Source organism: Notechis scutatus, chromosome 2 (assembly GCF_049901735.1).
Source record: "Notechis scutatus isolate UNSWTSFEM ecotype Mainland chromosome 2, rNotScu1.2, whole genome shotgun sequence".
In the NCBI taxonomy this organism is placed as follows: domain Eukaryota; kingdom Metazoa; phylum Chordata; class Lepidosauria; order Squamata; family Elapidae; genus Notechis; species Notechis scutatus.
Window position 1 is genome coordinate 241,880,566 of NC_142010.1, and position 24,869 is coordinate 241,905,434.

Consider the following 24,869-nt stretch of genomic DNA (forward strand, 5'->3'; position numbering starts at 1 on the left):
TGATTTTGAACCGTCTGTGTTACTTGGAGTCTCTGTGTTCTTGATTATCTCTCTCCTATGAACTAGTAAACTGGCTTGCATTCAGAAGGATTTCTGCCATTCAGCTGAATTGAATCTAGGGACTGCTACACCTTAGATGTTTCATTACAAGTATTGTCATTTGAATGAGTATGTATGTGGAAGTTCCTAGCAAAATTAACTTCATTGAAAGTAAAATGAACAAATAAAATGGAAGCCCCTGGTTTGTCTGGTGAAAGGATGTTCGGGCTGCTGCCTCTTTTATTAGCACATATGATAAGGTGATCATGCTTGATATCATGGGAAGAAGTGGCTTGGCATTCTCCAACTGTCTAAGATTACAAACGATATAACCTGGCATTGGTCATGCTGGTTGAGGTTTATAGGGGCTAATAGAAGCTACAGACTAAACAGATCAAAGATACAGTTTTCATGCAGAAAAGGAAAAACAGTACAGAACCCAGAAGTATTATTTGCTTTTTCCTTGCTGTTATCAATAACGTCACAAGTGCAGTAAGTTGCCAAGGTTAATGCCTCACCCTCTTTTTAAAATTGCCTTTTTATATATCTATAAGTAAATGTGTCAGTTTGGTATGGGATTTTTTTGTTTGTTTATGTCTTTAGAGTATATACTAATATGGGCTGCCTTACTACAATGAGCTTAAAATTCTGCTTTAATGAAAGAGCAGTTCTGAGAACTACTGTATATATAAATAAGCACATCTAATTTTAAATGGCCTTTGTTCGGTCTAAGGAAGAACACATGGTATTTTTAAGTGAAAAGAACAAAAACAGCAGCAAGGAACAAAATGTAAGTTATTTTGAAATTATTTACAGTACAGTTTTCTGGGAGTGCATGCATTCAAGTCTTTAGATAGTAAGTATAAAACTATGTTATTTCAAGAAACATAAATTAACATTTGAATTGCTGCACCTAAAATTGTTGATACTTTGTTCATATTTTGTATGAAGTTATTCTCCATTGAGTCCATTGAGTTGAAGGCTAGAATCCAGGCTGGGTAGTCTTTAGCTTCGTTGCTCTACAGATCAAGTTGAATTCTGAGGACACGCCCCTCTGGTAATGGTCCCCAGTTCTTCACTCCGTCTCAGCTCATTCAGAGCATCCTAAAATGGCTTTGAATTATTTGACTTTATTGAAGAATTATTCTACTCCCTGGATTCTCTTTGTTGTTTAGATTAGTGGAATGATTTGACAGTTGTCCGGCTTTGTTGGTTCAGCCGCATTTTGTTTTTCACTCCCTTTTTCCTTTTTGCACCTTTTAATTTTTTCCCTTTAAATTTCGATTCCCTTTGCTTGTGGATTGTTTTTTGGTATTTTTGGTGTGGATTGTGGACTGTGAGTGCCCCAAGGAGCTCGTGTGGCCTGGGCTGGGGCCGGAGTCAGTGCCGATTCTTCACTCTGTCTCCGACTCTTTTTCCTTTGCTTTCTGACAGCTGCGGCAGCCCGAATCGCTTGAGACTGCCTATTTTAACAGCGGCTATCTCCCTTCTTGTTGGCAAGTCCTGCTTTCAACCAAGCTTGTCTATTTTGGGGGGCTTGTGACCTGGATATTAGATCCAGTTCTCTTGAACAGCCCCCAGAGCACCGTGGCAGCTGCGAGATGCTTAAGTATGCCTTTTTAAACTGCGGTGCAGCCAGCGCAAAGGCTCACAAGTCACTGATCCGTCAGGGCTTGTCGCAGTTTAAAAAGATCCGTTTTTTTTCTTTCTGGCTTTTTGAACTGCTTCACTGGGGGAGCTGCACTGAGGTAATTACCAGCTTCTTGGTTGCATTTGCCTCCTGAAGCTGTGGACAGCTGCTCTAGCCATTGCAGCTAGCCTGAGGCTTAATTTTTTTTTCTTTTTTTTCCTTCTCTCTGTCACTGACAGTTTCTTTTGGCACACACAAGATGGTAGCCAAGGGAGCTGATCTGGAGTTGTCAGCACCTCAGCAGACTAGAGAAAGAGAGCTGCCAAAGTCTCAGCCAAGCCCAGGTCAGCTGATTTAGAGGCTGCAGCCAGGATTAGAGCCAGGGCCCTAGCTCCTAAAAAACCTTCTAGGGCAGAGGAAAGACAGGCCAAGCGAAGACAGAGAGCCTTGGATAAAGAATTTGACAAGGCTCTGAAGGGTTCCAAGATGGCTGCCACACCAAATTCCTCATGAAGCCATGCAGCAAGACCCATTGGCAGATATTAGGCAGTACTTGACAGCCTGGTCACCAAATGGCTCAGTTAATCAAGGTTTGCAGGGAAACTTCCAAATTATTATTCTAATTTTGAGCAGTTGGAAGGGCTTATGGCAGCTGGACTGGGAAGACAATCTTCCAGTAGAGTAAGAACTGAGCCAGAGGCCACTTTTACACCTACGGCTGTGGGGCTTCGCTCAGAGTAAAGTGATGCCAACTTTTATGAGAGTCTGGATCTTTGAAGCCATTAAACAAGAAATAGCGGCAGAATTGAACCAATAGCACTAGTTTTCAACTTCAGACGCTGACAGGGTCATTCCTCAGGTGCATTGGCAACCCTTGGGGAAGCAGGTGGCCTACCACAGAGATCATTCACCATCACCCTCGGTGAAGAGCTAGTCTTGTGTTTCCAAAATGGACCTCCCAGGGGAAAGGTACTTTTTAGAAGATGAGACAGAGACATCAGGTACCCCCACATATAAGGGCCTTTTCCAGCTGGCTCTATTTAAGACTCCTCTTGTTAAGGCTAAGAGCACGGCCCATCTAAAGAAGGACACGGTTACCCGGGACCTCCCTCCAGAGGGAGAGGAACAGGAGGATAATATTTTCACTGAGAAAACATCAGTGGTGGACGCTGTTCCTGTGCCCCAGATGTTTTTGGATGTAATCAAGAGGCAGTGGGCTTCTCCAGGGGTGTACACCCACCCTAGAGGGTCGGAAATGACGCTATTTAATGTGGACCAAGAACCTTTGGACATTATTGATGTGCCGAAGGTGGATGCTCCAGTGGCGGCTCTAGCGTCCTCATCTGTCATACCACCTGACGCTGAGGACACATTGAAGTTGGAAGACTGGAAGGAGGATATGGCTCTCCACAGAGCACATCAGGCTGACTCCTGGGCCATCAGAGCCGCCATGATGGCATCTTTTTTCACACATGCCTCTCTGTGATGGCTTAGGCAGTTGCAGGGAAGGATTCCGCCTGAGGACCTTAGAGTCCATCAGGATCTGAATAAGATCATAGCGGCAGCAGAATTAACAGCAGATGCCACGCTCACTGCAGCCAAATTCTCTTCTAGGGCCATTGTCTCTTCTGTAAGAGCACATAGGCTTCTTTGGCTATGCAATTGGCAAATGGACTCTAAGAACAAATGGAAGCTGGCGTCAGCCCCCTTTAAGGGGAGAGGCTCTTTGGGGAGTCTCTGGATCCATATTTAACAGAGACTAGAGACCAGCGCAAGATACTCCCTTCTCGGCTTGATTTGCCCTGCTTTAGGAGGCCCTCCTTTAGTCAGAGGGAGGCTGGGGTGAGCTTTTCCCCATCAAAATAGGCCCTTCTTCCCGAGACCTTCTTCTCAGGCCGATAGACCGGCCTTTGGTGCCAGAGGCCGTCAGAGGCCAGAGAGCAAAAGGTCCTTTCATGCCTCCAGACACAACAAGTGATGCCAGAGAGATATATCGCATAGGACGCTCCAAGGAAGGTGTTTAGGCAGAAAAGTATTATACAATAAATGCAAATATACCTGGAGTTAAGCTGCAGCCCAGAGGACTTCCTCAATTTTTCTTCAGCAGGAATGTATATTGGACAAAAATGTTGTTCACAGCATCATCTGAAACTGGATTGATCTTGCATAGGATCTATATACCATTAACAGTATACTCTAATTAGAGATTAATTTGCACTATTTTCTATGCTGTTGGGCATCGATAGGCAATGGAAAGCACAGAGCAGTGGTGGCTAACCTTTTCCATGTTGTGTGCCAAAAGTGTGCGCACGCTCGCTCGTGTGCCTGCACCCATGATGCAATGCACACTCAACTCCCCCACCTCCTGCGTATTTGTGCACAACCTCCTGTGCATGCACTGCACGTCTCTGCGCATTTACGCATGACAATCCACACTGCACATCTTTGTGCATGCACACGCAACTCCCTGCACATCGCATGCCTCTGCACATGCGTGCACGTCTCCCATGTGTGCATCTTCCCTCACGCATGCGCGGCAGATACCTGACAATCAGCTGGCTGGCGGGGGGCATGCGAATATGTGCAGTGGGGCTCTTCCGGGCCACCTCTCACGTGCGTGCCACTTCCGGCATGCGTGCCATAGGTTTGCCATCACGGGTATAGAGGTTGTTGAACTGCGTATTCCAACATCCCTTATCATCTCCCACACTTCCAAAGATGGTAGGAACTCTGCAATATCAAATTAGGCAGCACAACAATCTCGACCAAAAATGACTGAGCATAGTGAAGAGCATCTCCAAAAACTGGCAATTAGTCCTTTTTCCTTAATTCATTTCAAAGGATGTAAATGAGTCTGAGACCAGAGTAGGTCAAGAGTAGGAAACATAAGGCATACTGGGTTAATAAATACAACTTTTTAGTAATTATATTTAGCATTACGATTAAAAAGATAAAACTAATACAAACTCAAAAAGTGAAAAAATAGTGCAGAAAAGAAAAAAAATAGAAAAGAAAGGGGGGGGGGAAATAAGAATACTGTAAGGGAAAACAAAAATATATAGAAATGACTTTCCCCCTCATCACAGAAAACAGTTAAGAATTCCAAAAATGATTAGAAAATGAAACATGCAAACCCAGAATCCTTAAAGGTGCTGACTGTGGTTGGTGCCTTTACTAATAAATGGAACTTTGGAAGAATCTGTCTGTCAGCTAGCAAAAATATAATGTTTTCTGTGGCATACCTTTGATGTCAGCATGCATAGCATTGTACCAATATAATGTTTTCACCATATTCTGTGGCTTCTGCTAAAAGGTCTTACTTTGGAGATAACTCAGATAGTTTTATTTATGTTTTAGAATGAACTTTTTTCATTACATGGGTGAGATTAGAAATTCTTTGCCAGCCTGTTTGTGAAAGTTTTGAAAAACACTTTTTCCCCAAAAACACTGGTATTAATTAGGAGCTTCTTGTCTAGACAAGCAGATGGTCATTGCACAATTGCTTGTGAACTTCAAGGAAAACTTGGCTTTTTACTGAAAACAGTATTGGACATTATGGTTCTTGGTCTGGTAGAACAAACAAAAATGCTCATAGTAGTTTGTAATATTATGTACTCAAGATAGTACTATATCTCTGCCGAGTTACTGACTGGCAACATTAGATTTATATTAGACTGAAGGAAAGCTCAGAAATCAGCCATCACAATCACCACTGCAGTGTTACATCTTATGTCAGCGTGGTGCTTTATGGGATGGGAACATTCTAGGGTTGCACCAGCATAGAGTATTTTAGGATGTTTTAACACCATCGCTGTACTAGTGCTGGATTAGTATAAAGACTAATCCTGATGGAAATATGCAAGAATTGTTCTCTAAGCAAAATATACTAAAACATGTTTTAAGCCCTGAGAAATGGGATAATGTTCAGAAGTGGCTCCTGCAAATACCCCCTGATTCATTGGAATATAAGAAGGAGTAGTGGTACAGCATAATCAAATCTGCAAGGCTCTGTTGTTATAGCCAGTTTCAATAAAAATAGATCTAGTTTTTCTGTGCAACTTAAAAAGATGTGTGTATGAAAAAAAGGTACCGTATTTGCCGGCGTATAAGACGACTTTTTTGCCCTGAAAAAGATGCCTCCAATTGGGGGGTCGTCTTATATGCCGGGTCGTCTTATACGCCGGCAAATAGTAATTGGGAAGCACTGCGGCTGCCCGCGGCTGAGGCACTTTGCGCACCGTGGAAACGAATCCTGTGAAGCCGAAAGGAGCAGCCAGCCTTCTCCCAGCTCCCAAGGAAGCGAGGCTCGCACCGCCCAAGCTCCGCTGAGGTATCCGGCTGGGGCTGTCAGGAGTTGTTACCGCTGGCGCGGCTCGCGCGGCTCCAGTCCTGCGTTGCCTCGGGAAGGAAAGGCAAAAGCCGCGGCTCTTCCTTTTTGCCTTTCCCTTCCCGAGGCAACGCGGACTGGAGCCGCGCCAGCGGTAACAACTCCTGACAGCCCCAGCCGGATACCTCAGCGGAGCCCGGCGGTGCGAGCCTCGTTTCCTTGGGAGCTGGGAGAAGGCTGGCTGCTCCTTTCAGCTTCACGGGATTCGTTCCCACGGTGAACAAAAGTGCCTCAAAAAAAAAAAAAAAGTGCAAAAGTGGAAGGCGTGCGGAAGAGGGGCGAGTATATAACAAGCTATATTTTGAGTGGAAATGTTGGGGGTCGTCTTATACGCCGGGTCGTCTTATACGCCGGCATATACGGTAGATAACTATCGGATCACTTGTGCCTTGAGCTCTGTATTAGCTATCCAGGCCAGCAACGTCTCTGTTTCAGACTAATATTTGCCTCCAATTGAACCCAAGACTTTTTGCCACATTCAAGATACATAGCTTTATTATGTGCTACTGCCTCGCTTTCAATTCAAATATAACTCTTTAGAGGCAATTATGTCGATCAATTAACATTTCCATATGGATTTCATATGGATTACAGTACTTAAAAGATTCCTTCAAATCAAGAAAGAAAAAAATAATGACTCGTTCTCAGAATATTCATTTTGTAAGACTTTTTCTACTTTAATTTTTAGGTTTTTTTTTCCTGTGTTGGCTTTAGCAGCAGTCAGATGGATGTTTTTTAGCAGAAATCATTGCTCTTTTGGCTCACAATTTCAGAATTTGTACTGCCAAAGTTGCCACATCACAGCAAATGCTATGTGATTTGATTTATTTTATCACTTTTTCCAGAGAGCAGTGCATAAATAATTTGGGACATGGAATTGCCCCAGCTCTTGCACTCACCTTTTGCCATTTCAATCCACTTTATTGCTTAACACCTCTTATGAAATATTTTCTTCTTGTTTGCTTGTTGGTGATATAAAACAGAAGTTGCAACCCAATCTGCTGAAATACACTGCTCAAAAAAATAAAGGGAACACAAAAATAAGACATCCTAGATCTGAATGAATGAAATATTCTTATTAAATACTTTGTTTATTACATAGTTGAATGTGCCGACAACAAAATCACATAAAAATTATCAATGGAAATCAAATTTAGCAACCCATGGAGGTCTGGATTTGGAGTTACACGCAAAATTAAAGTGGAAAAAAACACTACAGGCTGATCCAACTTTGATGTAATGTCCCTAAAACACGTCAAAATGAGGCTCAGTAGTGTGTGTGGCCTCCACGTGCCTGTATGACCTCCCTACAACGCCTGGGCATGCTCCTGATGAGGTGGCGGATGGTCTCCTGAGGGATCTCCTCCCACACCTGGACTAAAGCATCCCCCAACTCCTGGACAGTCTGTGGTGCAACGTGGCATTGGTGGATGGAGTGAGACATGATGTCCCAGATGTGCTCAATTGGATTCAGGTCTGGGGAACGGGCAGGCCAGTCCATAGCATCAATGCCTTCGTCTTGCAAGAACTGCTGACACACACACGAGGTCTAGCATTGTCTTGCATTAGGAGCAACTCAGGGCCAACCGCACCAGCATATGGTCTCACAAGGGGTCTGAGGATCTCATCTCGGTACCTAATGGCAGTCAGGCTATCCCTGGCAAGCACATGGAGGGCTGTGCGGCCCCCTAAAGAAATGCCACCCCACACCATTACTGACCCACTGCCAAACCAGTCATGCTGGAGGATGTTGCAGGCAGCAGAACGTTCTCCATGGCATCTCCAGACCCTGTCACGTCTGTCACATGTGCTCAGTGTGAACCTACTTTCATCTGTGAAGAGCACAGGGCTCCAATGGCAAATTTGCCAATCTTGGTGTTCTCTGGCCAATGCCAAAGGTCCTGCACGGTGTTGGGCTGTAAGCACAACCCCCACCTGTGGACGTCGGGCCCTCATACCACCCTCATGGAGTCTGCTTCTGACTGTTTGAGCAGCCACATGCACATTTGTGGCCCGCTGGAGGTCATTTTGCAGGGCCCTGGCAGTGCTCCTCCTGCCCCTCCTTGCACAAAGGCGGAGGTAGCGGTCCTGATGCTGAGTTGTTGCCCTCCTACAGCCTCCTCCACATCTCCTGATGCACTGTCTCCTGGTAGCGCCTCCATGCTCTGGACACTATGCTAACAGAAACAGCAAACCTTCTTGCGACAGCTCGCATTGATGTGCCATCCTGGATGAGCTGCACTACCTGAGCCACTTGTGTAGGTTGTAGACTCCATCTCATGCTACCACTAGAGTGAAAGCACCGCCAACATTCAAAAGTGACCAAACCATCAGCCAGAAAGCATAGGAACTGAGAAGTGGTCTGTGGTCACCACCTGCAGAACTCCTTTATTGGGGATGTCTTGCTAACTGCCTATGCTTTCCACCTGTTGTCTATTCCATTTGCACAACAGCATGTGAAATTGATTGTCAATCAGTGTTGCTATCTAAGTTGACAGTTCGATTTCACAGAAGTGTGATTGACTTGGAGTTACATTGTGTTGTTTAAGTGTTCCCTTTATTTTTTGGAGCAGTGTAGTTTTATCATTGAAAGGGATGTTAAAGATAGGGGAATAGGGAACAATCCTTTAAGTTAGGTTACTTTTCATGTTAGAAAGCTATAAAGATTTATATCTAACAAATCTTGGAAGGAAAAGTATAAATTCAGAGAAATGTAACAATGGGAGAAGACAAAAGGAAAGATATGTTTTTCTTAGACAAATACATGGACTTTGAATAAGAGGAAAAAAACACTCCATATGAAAGGAGAACTAGGACAATGGGGCTACAATGGGGTATAAAGTTGGCAAAAGAAGAGATCCTAGGATCATAGACAAAAAAGCAACATGAGTGGAAAAGAGAAGCTTCTCTTTAATTCCATGCACAGTACTCCAGAGCTGTAATTTTCATAGTCAGAAATAAGTTAAGTCTTGAGATGATAAAATGCAGGAGATTCATTGTCCTGCCATCCAGCTCAGTCCTTTTGCATTACCTGATTGCCTGCTGACCATTTTGGTGCAGGTTCTAGGGTTGTGACCAAGTTTCAGCTCTGGAGCATATGTCTTAATGCAGGGTGTACCCAGTAAAACTGGGAGTCAACATGTCGAGAGAAGTTTCAGTTCTTCCTAAACAAAATTAAGTTTACAAGCAAAATTATTTACAACCAGTTGCAGCATGACCATGATTTGTAACAGTTTTTGTTGGTTTCTGTGCCTCGTAAGGATTGTAAAATTGTGTTTGCTTACTTGTTGCCTTGATTTACAATCACAATGACTTTGAACTGAAATTCCATGCTCCATTGTGGTCATAAGTCGAGGATTACCTGTACCATCTTAGCCTTTTAAGCAAAAGCAAAAACCTTACAGGATCTTAAAGGTTAAGAAATTGATTATTGTAAAGATGCCATTGTACTATTCATGATGTTAAAGGAACATAGAACATAGAATAACAGAGTTGGAAGGGATCTTGGATGTCTTCGAGTCCAACCCTCTGCTCGAGCAAGAGACCCTATACCCGTAATGGCGAACCTATGGCAAACTTACCTCACTGCACATGTGCGCACCTCCCAGCTGATTTTCGGACTGTTTTTGGCCTGCCAGAGGCTTGAGGGAAGCCTTTGCAGGCCAAAAAATAGGCCCGTTTCATCACTTCTGGTATTCCCATTTTTCGGCCTGCTAAGCCTGCAGAGGCTTCCTTCAACCCTCTGGCAGGCCGGAAAAAGCCTCAAATGGGCCGAAAATCAGCTGGGAGGCACTGTGCAGGTAAGGGTGGCAAGGGGGGGAATCACACATGCATGCGCAAGGGGCATGGCCCCCCCAACACGCATTGCCTTCTGGTGCTGGCACGTGAGCGTGAGTGTGCACGCAATTTTTGGCACAGGAGCCCCAAAAGGTTAGCCACCACTGCCCTATATCATTTCAGATAAATGGTTGTACAGTACAATCTCTTCTTAAAAGGCTCCAGTGATGGAGCACCCACAACTTCTGAAGGCAAGCTATTCCACTGGTTAATTTTTTTTTTAATTTATTCATTCATTCATTCATTCATTTATTTTTGTCAATTGCTTACAAGATAATAGGTATAAGTAAAAAACATAGTTATGAATACATGGATACATATAAGAAAAATAAAGAAACAATAGGACAGGGACGGTAGGCACGTTCTCATTGTTTTCACTGATTGAAACATGAGCAAAATAGATCTTTCCGTTATAATTGATTCCCAATTTTGGTAGTGTTGGCACACTACATTTTGTTTGTGGGCAACTGTAACAGTTTATTTCATATTCATTTCGGATGACATCATTTGTTTTAGTTATTTAACTAAAGGCAGAATAAATAGTTTCTAGAATAATTGCCTATTTGCACAAACATGCATTTACAACTACATAGATGAAGAAAGTACTCAAAATTTTCCCACTTTATTTTTTTATGTTGAAATGGGCAGTCATATAAACAGAAATAAATAAATAAATCTTATGTAGAGGATATTTATGAAGATTAGTCATGCTTTTCAGTATAACCGTATCCTTATTTGTATTCACATTTTGAATTTTCTTTAAACTGAAAGCTGAGGCTTTCTTTGAATATGTCAATATTGATATTAAAGTAACATTTAAATCCACCTTTCTGAAAACGTTTTTAAATCCACCTTACTTGACTTATTTCCCCAAATGTATCGAAGGTATAATTAAAGGGAACAACTCCTTATTTTAATTAACACTAGTATCGAGTTCCTTCTTTTAATACTGCATGGTTTGGTAGCTTAAAAATATTTTAATTTACCTAAAATGGTAGTCTAATTAATGAAACAAAGACATTTAAAAAACGAAGTAGTAACATTTTGCCTCCAAACCTCAGTAGTCATTCTCTTCTGGTCTGCAAAATTCCACCATCCATTTTATTTTGTTTGTTTTAGATTCTTTTAATTAAGAAAAAAATAGGAATCTTGTGTATTGTAAAGTATCAGCTTCAAGTATAATTTTTATTTCCAAGGATGCTTCTGTAAATGCTTGCTAGGAACAAAGTAAAAGTGGCCATGATGTCAATTTCCAATGCATGTGCTACCTAAAAATTGGGATCTGTGTGTTAACGATTTCCCAAATGAAGCCCTATACCAGGGGTGTCAAACTGGTGGCCCGCAGGCCAGATTCATCATGTACTGTCCCCGTTTCCTCCCGTTTTAGTGAAGGGGAAAAAAGTCCCAATATATCATGTGATGACGCCATGGCAACGCAAGTTTGACACCCTTGCCCTACAGTGTTGGTCCTTTATATGTGTAAGATGGTTAGAAATAAAAGCAGGTTAAACTCTTTTCTGGGACTCAACCGTTTCCTCAGCCCTGATTTGAGGTGGAGTTTGGTAGATGACATCAGGTGTTTTGCCCTTGAGGAAAGATTAATGGTTCTGTATTTGTGTTAGTACATCTTGGTTATATAGCTTAACCCTTAATCTATGAAAGAGTACTAGGTGAAACTTGTAGTTCTTGAGATAAATGACCAGCTTTAACTATTAAATTCCAAAGGAGATGAATGTATAACTGTGGATGACAGTCACTCATTCCATACGCCCTTAAGAAATACATTCAGTACTAGAGCCATGCATATATTAGAATTAAATGTGTTGAACAGCCTGATAAGTAAAGTAGAAGTATCTCTTTACAGTTTATTTGATACAAGACACCATCTTGACTTTGCAGATTGTAAGTGGTTGAGCTTGTAGTCATGACTGAAACCAATTTTCCTGCTCATACATGGTTATAATTGACCATGCAAGATACTATGGAAATTCTTGGTCTATATTAACTTGGATTTCAGAACTGGTTAGAAGCTCTTTCATATATGAGGGACCCAACTACTTTTTGAACTTGTGAAATAGCTTCTGTCACATTTTACAGACTTGGTTTATGGATGTATTGTGCGCATGGGAATTTTGTAGTCTTACATATTGATATACCACAGGTGGAGTTTGCATAGATCATGTAAGATAGTTTCATTGCCTATAATCAAAGCAGATTCTGTCTTTCTCATCAAACAAACTGTGTAAAGGGCTTTCTTACTGAGGTTTTCTTTCTTACTCTTTATATTTTGGAAACCATTTCAAATCCCAGGGCACAGGTTGAGTTTCACTTGTCTAAAACCCTGAAATTAGATATTCAGAAATTTTAAAATTGTCTTTTCAGGGTTGAACAGAAAGCAGGCCCTCATATTCTCAGCTACATAATCAAGAGCCAAAAACTCTCCATAGCAAGGGTTGATTAATCGATTTGACTTCTGTGCATTTGGCATAACTGAGATGACACTTGGCAATCAGGCATAAAAATGGAGTTTACAGTACTTATCCATTGCATGACCTTTAACAGAAGCATGTGTCAAAAAACATCTCCAGAGATAGCTCTGTCAGTGCTTTACGTGTGTGTTGGTTTTGACAAGGAAGACAAATGGGTGTGTAGTTGCTAATACTTTGCAGAAGTTTCAGTTTAATAAAGGACTGGCCTGCAACTTAAAAAGGCTTGGTGCATAGCAAATGTTTCCTGTAGAAGCAATGATTTGCTTCAGCCTTCCTGAAGCAGTTGGGAATGGCATAAATGGAACCCAGTTTTTAAAATGTTGTTGCTTATAGCAGGAAAAATGCAGCTGGTTATTCAGGCTGCCCAACCCTTGAAGAGGCTTTTAAAAGACAAAAGTACTGCTGCCCTCTTTCCCCCTTCCTACCGCCTCCAATTCTGAAATGCAAATCCAAATCTCAAAGGGCTTGGAGAGATCATTAACATCTTTTGGCTCCTAAACCTTTTGCCATCATGCCTCTTCACAGACTAGTTTCAATGTACACCTCTCTCCTAAAAGTTAAAGATCAAAATGAACACCAATGAACAATGAAACAGTATAATGATTGTGAAGTTTCCATTTCAAGTGTAGCTTTTGATGGCATCTCTGTTAAAGTGCATGCAAAGCATACTCTTAATTATAAATCTTTTGGGTGAAATATGAGTTATTCTTATTGTTGGGGGTGGGGGATATGATCATAATTAGCAGGTTCAGAAAATTATTGAGAATAATTCTTTTTTGTAATTCATCAGTCCCCTGGCAGTCATCTCCAAAAAGCTTCTTGGTGCGATTGAGGAAAATTTGTAATCCAAGGGAAGTAATGGGTGCAAGTATTTGCTAAAAAAATATTTTACTAGCAGTACTTTGTTCTATGCTGTCAGGAAATAGGAAATCCTCTTGGACATCTGCAAGAAGAGTAGATGCTGAAAGCAAACTGTTCTAAAATATTGTGGTTGAATTCTAGAATGCTAAGTTTTAACCGTCAGTGTAACTTCAATGATGCAATGAATGTTTTTCTGTCTTTATGAAATACTCTATTGTTGCAAATTACCATCTGCTATATTTACTTTTCTTGGGCCTGTAGCGAATGATGAGGGAGTATAACGTGGATTTAAAAGATGGCTTCAAGAATGCAGTTGTGACAATGACAAGATTGAAAACATGCCCTCCTCTTAACATGTCATATCTTGAAATGCTGGTTTTGGTGATGGTGAGGTTGGGCAATATGGTTTGTTCTAATGTTTTATACACTGAATATGCTGGGCAGTTTGATGTTTTCTAGAATTGTGACTTGTTACAGCAGGTATTAACTCTGAAAATTATAAAAAACAATAATCAAATAATGTTGTAAATAGAGGACTACCTGTAGTGTTTTTCCATGAGATGTATGCCATGTATGTTTTGTGATAGAAAAAATCCCATCTCTTCTAGATTGTTTCTTTCTTGAAGAACCTAGAAAGAGCTCTGGTGCCATATGTCTTTAGCTTAGTAGCTCCTTCATATTTTTAAATAGCTTATTTTAAAAAGAAGTGTCAACATTAGCCTTAATGGCCAGAGTGAGAAATCAAAATAAAATGTATATTCTAGGTTTGTATTATCTGACTTGTTGAAATAAACCTTTCCAGGAGAAAAGTATACAAGGGCCGTTGTTATGAAACCATAACTTCCTGAAAGCTCTTGAGACCTGATGTATGATCTGCTATTGGGATGATTTAAATAATTTAACAGTATGACGAGAGAGGAAGATGAAATATAAGTACATACGGGTTACAGTTTCCAGAGATGGGTACTTTCTCATTGTGGTTTGCTTACTTACCAACTAGGGCTGGAGGGACAAAGACTGAAGGACGTTGTCCACAGAAATGCTGCGAGGGTTTGGAAAATAAATGGCTGGCAGGAGGGACAAAATGTTCTGGTCTGAGGCAGCCTTTGGAAGAAAGAGTTGTAGAGGAACATTTAGCAGCATCTCTATTGTGTCTCTGTTTAAAATATTAAAATTATGGGCAGGCAGTGACTGAGAGAAGAAAAACAAATGCAGCTGGGGAACTGATAAGCTATAAAGGACAGGTATTTCCAGCTGGAATTAGAGTACCATTAATAACTTTCTCTGAAGTTCTCTAGGAGAGACATGATCTTGACGGTAATATGTGTCTGGAAACATGAAAGTATAGCTAATATACTATGGTGCATTCTGATGTTGAAAGGTCAGGCTATATTGGCTGTGTCTTTTGGCAACGCTGCATCCAGGAATAGAAGACTAATTGTAATAGTCTGAAATCCTTGGCATGAATGTGTTTAGGCACAGTGTTTGCTCTTCTCTCACTCTCATCCTTTCCATCCATATATGGAGATAATATGTCTAGTTTTGCGAGGTTATGATCACCCCTTGCATCCAGGCTAGGAATCAAAACTTGTGAGAACTCCAGTAGTCAACTGACCATCCCACACTATAGAGTCCAAAACTGGGCAATCCTAGATCTCCAAGCTGTTCACAGTTATGTTTTAATAATGCTGCATCATTTATATTGTGGATTAAGTACTCACAGAATCTTTTGGGCAAAAGGCAGTTTGGAATCAAATAGATAAACGTTAAAATTCTAAAGCATTGATCAATATATAAATGAACATTTTATTTTATTAATTCAAGTGAACATAACTCAGGCTAAAAACTCATTTTGAACACAAATTACAAATTGTATGTAAACTACAAAAACATTGATATTGGTCTCCGTGCTTCTGTTTGGATCTGTTTATATTCCTGACTTCTCTTTCAAGGACTCAGCGTAGCATTTTTCTTCACAATTTTCCAGTAAGGAACATATGAGAAATAGTAACTTGTTCAAGGTTATTCAGTGTATTTTGCCAAATTCAGATTTTGCATCTCAAATTGGAAAAAAAAAGTTTGCTCTGCATTTTCTTTTCCTTTTTTAAAAGGGACAGATTCTTGTATGCTAAAAAATAACTAATTCATACTCACTTACTTGCATTTATTCTTATTTTTCAGACTGTCATTTTACTCTGGACATTCGTCATTCTCCATGTATTGCATGATGTTTCTAGCAGTAAGTATATGTATTTTTGGCAGCTGGTTATAATGTTTAAAAAGTTTGAGGTGGAGATATTTGCTGCATCAGCAGAATTTCTTTTGGGCTGTTTGTACAAGAATTAAATAAAACTGATATGGGGGTGGAATGGGGGTGTTTGGAGTGCTTCTCAATACCTACCAGCAGACTTCCATTGAATTAACAGGATGTTTTCAGGCCAGATGAACAAGTAATCAGGTGGGGCGGGGTGGGGGTAAAAGTAGTTAGCATTCTGACTTTTGTGTATTTTGTCTTAAATAGACCTGGTAAAATAGTTTGACCATTATGCTGTTAAAGTAGCAATAGCAAAGGGAACATAGACAAATTCAACAAAACTAAAGATCCCTTAAAGTTGAATCTTAGGTGGAAGTGCTTGCATAAGAAGAAAGTGCAAGGCAGAGCAACTGGCAATACTTTAAACCAGGGGTGTCAAACTCACGTCGTCATGGCAATGTCACGTGACGTATCGGAATTTTTTCCCCCTTTGCTAAACCGGGCATGGGTGTGGCCAGCACGTGATGCAACTGGCCATGATTGCTGGGAGTTTGACAGCCCTGCTTTAAACGATGCTGAGATGCACTTCTTCACCCTAGGGAGTTGATCATCTGATGGCAGTACAAGAACCTAGTTGCGGTATTTTTGATGTGGAAAACATCCCTCTTTGCTTACCATTATAACACAGTTAAACCAACTCTAAAAGACAATTTGTGAAACCACAGTTGCCATTTGTCTGAATCCCAATTAAGTCGCATGTGTGGATGCTCCATTTTTTTTATTCTTTTACATTGCATAGAAAGAATATAGCTTTCATGTAGTATATCATTCAACTGCAAGTTTTAAAAACAGAGGTTAAAAACTAATAACAAACTAATATGAAGTAAAGAAAAAGAAATTGAAGAGAGCTAAAAGTGCAAGAAAGAAAAAAAGAAAAAAAAGACACAAAAAGTGGTTTCAAATCTTCTTTACAGAAGTTACAGGTACAATTATAAATTTATCTCTTTTTCTAAAGTTGTATCATGACTTCTTTCTATGATCTCTCATGCCTAATCATCAAAACAATAAATCATAAATTTGTTTTTTTTCTGTTTTATGCAAAAAGTGCACCAGGAATTTCCAGTCAGCTGTAAACTTAGTTATTGTCTTACATCAAAGAAATCAGTTTGGGTATCTCAGCAAGTTCACCAACCATTGTAGATATCATTGTAGATATTGCTGGTATATTTATTCTGAGTTTACTTTTTTCAGTCTCCATATACAAACCTTAAATCAAATCAAAACTTTTAGTAATTTGAGTATTTTTAATATTTTTCTCAGAAGTTCTGTCTAATTATGGAAAGATAATTCATTCCAATTCTTCATTAAACACCAGTTTTCATAAGAAAAGCTCATCATCATTTTATTTTTTATTTTTATAATTTATTTCCCACCTTTATATAAACAACTCAAAGTGACAAACATATCTAGTATTCCTTACTTCTCCTATTTTCCCCACACCAACAACTCTATTAGGTAAGTTGGGCTGAGAAAGAGTGACTGTCCCAAAATCGTCATCCAGCTGGCTTTTATGCTTAAAGTAGGATTTGAACTCATGGTCTCGGTTTCTAGCCTGGTGCCTTCATCATTAGACCAATTGTTCCAAATGTCAGGGAATTTCTCCTTAGTTCTAGGTTGCTTCCCTCCTTGATTAGTTGCTCCATTGCTTCTTGTCCTACCTTCAGATGCTTTGGAAAATAGTTTGACTCCCTCTTCTTTGTGGCAAAAGTCCTTCTTTTCATTAAACTAGACATACCTAATTCCAGCAACCATTCTTTATATGCTTTAGCCTCCAGTTCCCTAATCATCTTTGTTGCTCTTCTGTGCACTCTTTCTAGAGTCTCAACATCTTTTGCCATTAACACATTATTCTTGCCAGTTGGATAAAAGAGCACTAAGAGCCTTAATTGAACAAAGTGCTTCTAAGATAAAATTCTTCAATTTGTAGGGAACCACTAACTGTTAAAATAATTCTTTGTGATAGTATATATTTTGATAATAGCCAAATTAGATGATAGGAGTGAAATACACTGCTCAAAAAAATAAAGGGAACACTTAAACAACACAATGTAACTCCAAATCAATCAAGACATGGAGGAGGCCGTAGGAGGGCAACAACCCAGCATCAGGACCGCTACCTCCGCCTTTGTGCAAGGAGGGTCATCTAGAGATTACGGATGGCCTCAATCCTGTTGATTTTGGGGAAAATGTGAAGACCTGACTTTTTCCCTAGGCTTGGGGCCAGGATGTTGATGGAGCCGAGATAAAAAGGGATGAATACAAGTTTATTGGGGCCTCAGTGTTGTTTAGTGTTTTAAATTGTCTTTTTTTAGTGTACTGTGTTTTTATTCTGTTCACTGCTTAGAGTTCTTTCCAGTAGAGCAGTTATCTAAGTTGGTTTAACAAAATAATAAATGAGAATGTATGTATTTTGTATGCCACAAAATAAATCTTCAAATCTTCTTGGTAATTTGCAAAGTCTCCTGATAGTTGTTCTTTAGAAGACACTCAAAAAGTTGGGCCCCCCCCCCCCCCCCCCCCCCCCCCCCCCCCCCCCCCCCCCCCCCCCCCCCCCCCCCCCCCCCCCCCCCCCCCCGATAGAAGGATATACATTAAAACATTCATGGTAAAAAATAGGAATAAACACAGAGAAAAAAGTAACTTATTTTTAAATGTTCGTCTCAAGAGCTTTGTTTGAGCTAAGATCGAGAAAATTAAGTAGAATGGGACAGGGAATTAACTTAGCTTCTGGAGGGAGGCTGGCCCATAAAAGCCTATGGCACGGACCTGGAAGTGAGAATCACCAGCTGTGGCTGGAGAAGATAAGCCTGCAAATCCATAGGCATTAAGGCTTCTTCTTCTTTTCTGCACCTATGCCGGTGATATTTGGGTGAGAATGAAATGTCTCTTCTCAGGTGCTTGGAAAGAGAAGGCATCTTGCTATCAATTACTTTGGTTCCACCTCTCATGCCTCCCCAAGCAAATTATCTCTTGATCAAATGCAGCCCCTGTTAAGCCTGGATTCCCCAACGGGTGTTAAGGAAAACAAACTAAACAGAATGTGCAGCAAAGTCAGATAGGAAGACAGGTAAATGTGTGAGATAAGTTTTTTAGTTAACACGCAGTAAAAATACAGATACGCTTGTGCTATCAAAAATATTGTTTATTCCATCTAAGAATTATAGCATAGTCATTATAAACAGTCCATTAGTCATATACCAAATTCAGTCAAGTCTTGTCGAGGATACTCTAATTGCAAAGTCCGTGTCGAATAGCCAGTGTCAGTACATATATAATAAATCTGTCCAAAACTTATCTTCTCTCCGTTGAGAAATATCTTCAAAGTAATCCAACACTTCTTCTCCTCCCCGATCCAGCAAGAAAAACAGTCTTCAATAAGCCAGCCAGTAAGAGCCAGAGAGTGCCTTGCTGCTTATATAGTACTTTTACAGCTGCACCCTTAATTACATTCCTTTAGCTTAAAGTCACATACACTTTATCTGACAAACCATGACTCATCATTTTATTATCTTTACCCAAAACAGTTAGGGTAAAACAATGTTATCCCTAACAGCCCCCACCAGAGAAAAAAAGGGTGCCTGTATTTCCACATATGGTAAGGTCTTGCAACTTAAAACTGAATTCAACTTCAGAAAGATTAATGACTTCCAATTATTTTCATCTAATAGAGTGGAGAGATGGAGGGGTCAAAATGCTCCCTCTTTTTAACATGTCTTATATGCACTATGTTTGTGAAAGAGGGATAGAACTTCAGTTGCATAGAGCTATCATGGCTGCCATTTGACTGTTTTTAATCACCCTCTTGAATACTTCTTGTTAGTGTTTGGGGATTAACCCCTAGCAGAGTATTGCAGCAGTAGTCAAGCCAGGCAGCCAAACGAGAGTGGAAGGGCCCCAGAGTATACACACACTGAACACAACACTGTTTGTAGTTTAAATAGTTTTTAATCCATTTAGAGTTTAAAGCATTGTCATTCAGTCCATTTGTCATTCACTATATTTCCATCCAGTAAGACTCACTATTACAGTCCAAGTTAAGAGTCTCTTACAATATCTTTATCAGCCGATAAAGATATCTTCTCCTCCTCCAGTGCCTCTCTCCAGAGAAACAAACGCTGGATATTCAGCAAGACGCTCAAACAGTAGAACAGTTGAATTCGCAGTAAATCAGCAAACAGTAGCAGACAGGATCATCTGGTCACAGGCACAGTACAAACAGTATTCACAGTTAGTCACAGTAAGTCACAGTCACAGTAAGTCACAGTCAACTTTCCAGCTTCTAATGCTTCCTTATATTGTAACTTCTAACCGCACCCTTAATCAGCTAATTGCCTGCAGCATTGTGCTTAAAGTGATAAGCACTTAAACCATGATATCTAAGTTTTATATATTTATTCACCCAAACCATATTTGGTATCAATGTTATACCTAACATACTCCCTTTTGGGTGAAATAAATATATAATACCTTTACAATCTAACCCCATAGTTTTCACAACTCTCTTGGTGCTTACTGGCACCTTGGGCTTTAGTAAAATTATCGGCTAAATTGTCCTCCGACATACAGTACTCTAGCTGAATCATCTTACTTCTTACAGATTGTCTCACGTTTAGGTATCTTAGATCTGTATGCTTGCTCCTTGTTTTTACTGCAATATTTGTGGCCATTTGAATTGCTGCCTGATTATCTTCATGTATAATTATAGGATAATCCACAGTTATACCTATATCAATTAACATTTGTTTATACATTATTAATTCTGTACATAACAGAGATAAACAGGAGAATTCTGCCTCCATAGTAGACAAACTTATATGCTGTTGTCTTATTGACTTCCAGCCTATTAATGTCTTACCCAGCATTATGGTTGTTCCTGAAGTCGACTTTCTAGTGTCTCTTTCTGATGCAAAACTAGCATCTGCATAAGCACTCAGAATTAAATCACCTTTTGGCTCTAAATACAATGAATAATTCATTGTCTTTTTAAGATATCTTAATATCCTCTTAGCTGCAATCCAGTGTCTTTCACACGGTGCAGAATTGAATCTAGCCAACTGATTCACACAGTACGAAATATCTGGTCTAGACCAATTACTTATATAAGTCAAACTACCAATTAAAGATTGATAAATCACCTTATCAAACTCCGGGCTTTGTTCATCAGTGTTGCTAAACTCCTGACTCATTGGAGTCTTAGCCGGCTTACAAAGCTCCATCTTATAATCTTTTAGCAATTTGCTTATCTTATCTTCCTGAGATATCTTAAAACCTTTCCGTGTTTTCTTTATATTTAAACCGAGATATTTCTTTATCTCCCTAATTGCTTGATCTTTATTCTCTTTCCTAATGATGCTATTATTTTATTTGCTTCATCATTAGTTTCAGTTATCAATGCAATATCATCAGTGAACAATAATAATAATGATACTTTCCCATTTGTCTCCCTCTTAAACAGACATGGATCGGCTAAACCAGCTTTAAATCCTATATTGTTTAGTTCCTTTACAATATACTGGTTCCATTCATAGCCTGATTGTTTAAGACCATAGAGGCTTTTTTTTAACAACCAACAATCATTATTATCCATTATTTCACTTTTAATACCAACAGGTTTTTTCATATAAATAGTATGTTTTAATGGGGCGTGCAAGTAAGCAGTTTCCACATCTAGATGGTTAACTATATAGTTTTTACTAGCTGCCCACACTAAAGCTGCCCTCAAGGTTGCTGCCTTAAGACTAGGTGCAAACACCTCATCGTAGTCATTAGCATTCTGCCTAAAACCTTGGGCTACTAACCTTGCCTTATGGATTAAATTACCATTTTTATCTGTTTTTACCTTAAAAATCCATTTGCAGCCAATGGATTTCTTACCTACAGGTAATTTGGCATTCTCATACACTTTCATATCTCTTAATGAATTCAGTTCCTTATTCATTGCTGCATACCAACTTTCTTTTTCCTTAGTAGGATACTTTTTTATTTCTTCAACAGAATTAGGAACTTGATTAATCTGGCACACTGTGTTAGCCTGGTACCTATCAGGCGGTCTAGATACACGTGTAGTTCTTCTGGGAATTACAGGGCTTACAGGAGGACTTTGTTGAACTACTACCTGTTCATCTTCCTCATCCTGTTCAGCTATTGAATCTGTTTCTTCCTTTATGGGCACTATTTCATCCTGTATTTGTCTCTTTACTTTATTTTTAAAGTTACAGGGATAACTAATGGGATTTCTATAGGATTCAATAATTACATCTTTATTGGCATCCTGTTCTAATTTCTCCCATCCTTCATGTTCTAGAAATTGGGCACTAGCACTACATAACACTTTAGATGTGCCTTTCTCCCAAAATCTATATGCCCTATGGTTTGCCTGATAACCAACGAAGAAAAATCGTTTAGCTCTATGTTGCCCTTTTTTCTGAGTTGTGCAGGAATATGCACCCATGCTGGTGCACCAAATGTGTGCAGGTAACTTAGGTCAGGTTTTCTGCCATGCCACTTGGTGAATGGTATTTCACCTGTTGTTGTGTTAACAACGTTGTTCAATATGTTATTAGCACACATTGTAGCCTCCCCCACAAATAATCAGGTAACCCAGAATCATTTAACATTGTTCTAACCATTGCCTGTAGTGTTTGGCCTCTTCTTTCAATAAAAGCGTTATGTTCTGGCCTGTATGGAGCAGACTTCTTATGCTCTATTCCAGCTACCTTAAGTCTGTTCTGGAATTTGTTATTAATAAATTCCATGCCATTATCTGTCACCAGGGTTATCAGTTGCCGTTTAGACTTTCTTTCAGCAAACTTAATCCAATTGAAAAAATGTTGATATGTTTCAGTTTTGCTTTTCATTAAATAGCAAAACCCATATCTAGAATAATGGTCCATAATGCTCAGTATATATCTAGCACCCCCATACTGGGTTTCTTTGGACCTATTATGTCTGCAAATACTACTTCTAAAGGTTCTTTTGTTTTGAAACCATTTAGCCTATTTGCAGGCAATACTTTGCTCTTATCTTCACAGCAAACATTACAACGCAAATATTTATCACAAGGTTTTAACCTTATTCCTTCAGATAACTCAACTGTACGTTTTAGCATTTTAAAATTTACATGCCCTAAACGCCTATGCAATAAATGGATACATTCATTATGAGGCTTTATATTATTAAATACAGTCTGTGCCTCCCTTTCTTACTATTATCTAAGGCATATAATGTTCCATTTAAAGCTGCAGTTACCCTTTTGTTATCTTTTTCAATTATGCAATTATTATCCTTAAAAGTAATTACATAACCTAATTTATCTAATACCCTTACTGAAAGCAAATTAAACTTTAGTTGCGGTACATACAACATTTTTATATCCTGGTTTATGCACGGACAATGTGCAAGACCTTCACCTTTCGCTTTCAGATTCCAGCCGTTAGCAAGAGATATATGTTGAGAGCTTGTAGACATTTTTATAAATTTTGTCTTATCTCTTGTGATGCAGTGGGATGCGCCACTGTCAACCACCCATAGATCATTCTTCACATCAGAGTTGCTAAACATGGCTAGTTCAAATGCTTTCTTTGGCTTTTTTACATTCTGGCTTTTTCCTTTTTGCAGAAACTTGCCAAATGTCCTCTTCCTCCACAATTAAAACATTTTTAATTGTGTATGCTGTTGAAGATAAATTCTTTTCTTCCATGTGCTGTATTTTGCTAAGCTGGTTTCTTTCAAGCTTTGAAGATAATTTCTCTTCTTTCTTATCTTCTCTCAGCTCGTCACGCCACGCCTTCTTCTGGCTTCTTCTAATAGCCTGCCTGTTATGTCGGTTAATGAGAGGCTTTCTTGTGGCAATACCTCTAACGAAGTCACATAGTCATCATAGCTTTGATCTAATGAAGATAATATGATGTAGACTTGTTGCAGTTCATTAAATATAAACTCTTTTTCTTGCAATTCTTGAAAAATGCTCTTCATACAGTTTAAATGAACTAACATATCTCCATTCCTCTGAAGATGCTTTCGAAAAAGCTTCCGTGTAAGATTTATATGTGCTCCTACACTGTCCCGAACATAAATCTTCCTGAGGTTCTCCCAGCAGTTTGCAGCATTTTCTTCTCCACGAATATGGACAAGCTGCTGATCACAGAGAGTCAGTCCTATGATGCATAAAGCCTGCTCATTTTTCAGTTTAAAGTCTTGTAACTTTTCGTTATCATCATCATCAGCAGGATCCCAGCTACTCACATCTGGTGGGTTTGCTATAATGTCCCACAAACTTTCTCTGCGAGAAGTAAACCACATTTCATTGACCATGAAACATAGTTTGTTCCATCCAGCCTGGATATCATGGACAGTTGTGACAAATTTACTTGTGCCATTACTCTTCAGATATTTTGACTATTTTAAACTAATTAAAACAGTTTGTTTTTACAGTAATGTGCAACTCACACCAACTCTCTGCTATATCCTGGTTAGTTAGACTATGCTGCTGGGCCCATAACCAATGTTAGTGTTTGGGGATTAACCCCTAGCAGAGTATTGCAGCAGTAGTCAAGCCAGGCAGCCAAACGAGAGTGGAAGGGCCCCAGAGTATACACACACTGAACACAAACACTGTTTGTAGTTTAAATAGTTTTTAATCCATTTAGAGTTTAAAGCATTGTCATTCAATCCATTTGTCATTCACTATATTTCCATCCAGTAAGACTCACTATTACAGTCCAAGTTAAGAGTCCTTACAATATCTTTATCAGCCGATAAAGATATCTTCTCCTCCTCCAGTGCCTCTCTCCAGAGAAACAAACGCTGGATATTCAGCAAGACGCTCAAACAGTAGAACAGTTGAATTCGCAGTAAATCAGCAAACAGTAGCAGACAGGATCATCTCGGTCACAGGCACAGTACAAACAGTATTCACAGTTAGTCACAGTAAGTCACAGTCACAGTAAGTCACAGTCAACTTTCCAGCTTCTAATGCTTCCTTATATTGTAACTTCTAACCGCACCCTTAATCGGCTAATTGCCTGCAGCATTGTGCTTAAAGTGATAAGCACTTAAACCATGATATCTAAGTTTTATATATTTATTCACCCAAACCATATTTGGTATCAATGTTATACCTAACACTTCTGGGTGGAAGTGGAGAACTGTAATAGTTTTTTGGAGTGCTGAGCTACTTTTTAAATCACATTCAGAGTACCCTAAACATATTTTAGAGAAGTAATTGAAGCAAGACTACAATATTCTTATTTTCAGTAACATTTATTTCAAGATGCTTCTTTGGCCATTATACAGCCAATGAGCAACAACCCA

The 24,869-nt window shown here is 39.6% G+C and overlaps 1 protein-coding gene across 2 annotated transcripts in view; it reads left to right on the forward strand.

Annotated features, from left to right (window-relative positions):
• PLPP1 (phospholipid phosphatase 1) overlaps positions 1-24,869 on the forward strand; it is an 82,946-nt gene that overhangs the window by 42,798 nt on the left and 15,279 nt on the right. For both annotated transcript variants that reach the window (XM_026670488.2, XM_026670489.2), the window contains exon 4: positions 15,425-15,482. In XM_026670488.2, the coding sequence (XP_026526273.1) occupies positions 15,425-15,482 (58 nt within the window). The remainder of the gene's footprint in view (positions 1-15,424; positions 15,483-24,869) is intronic.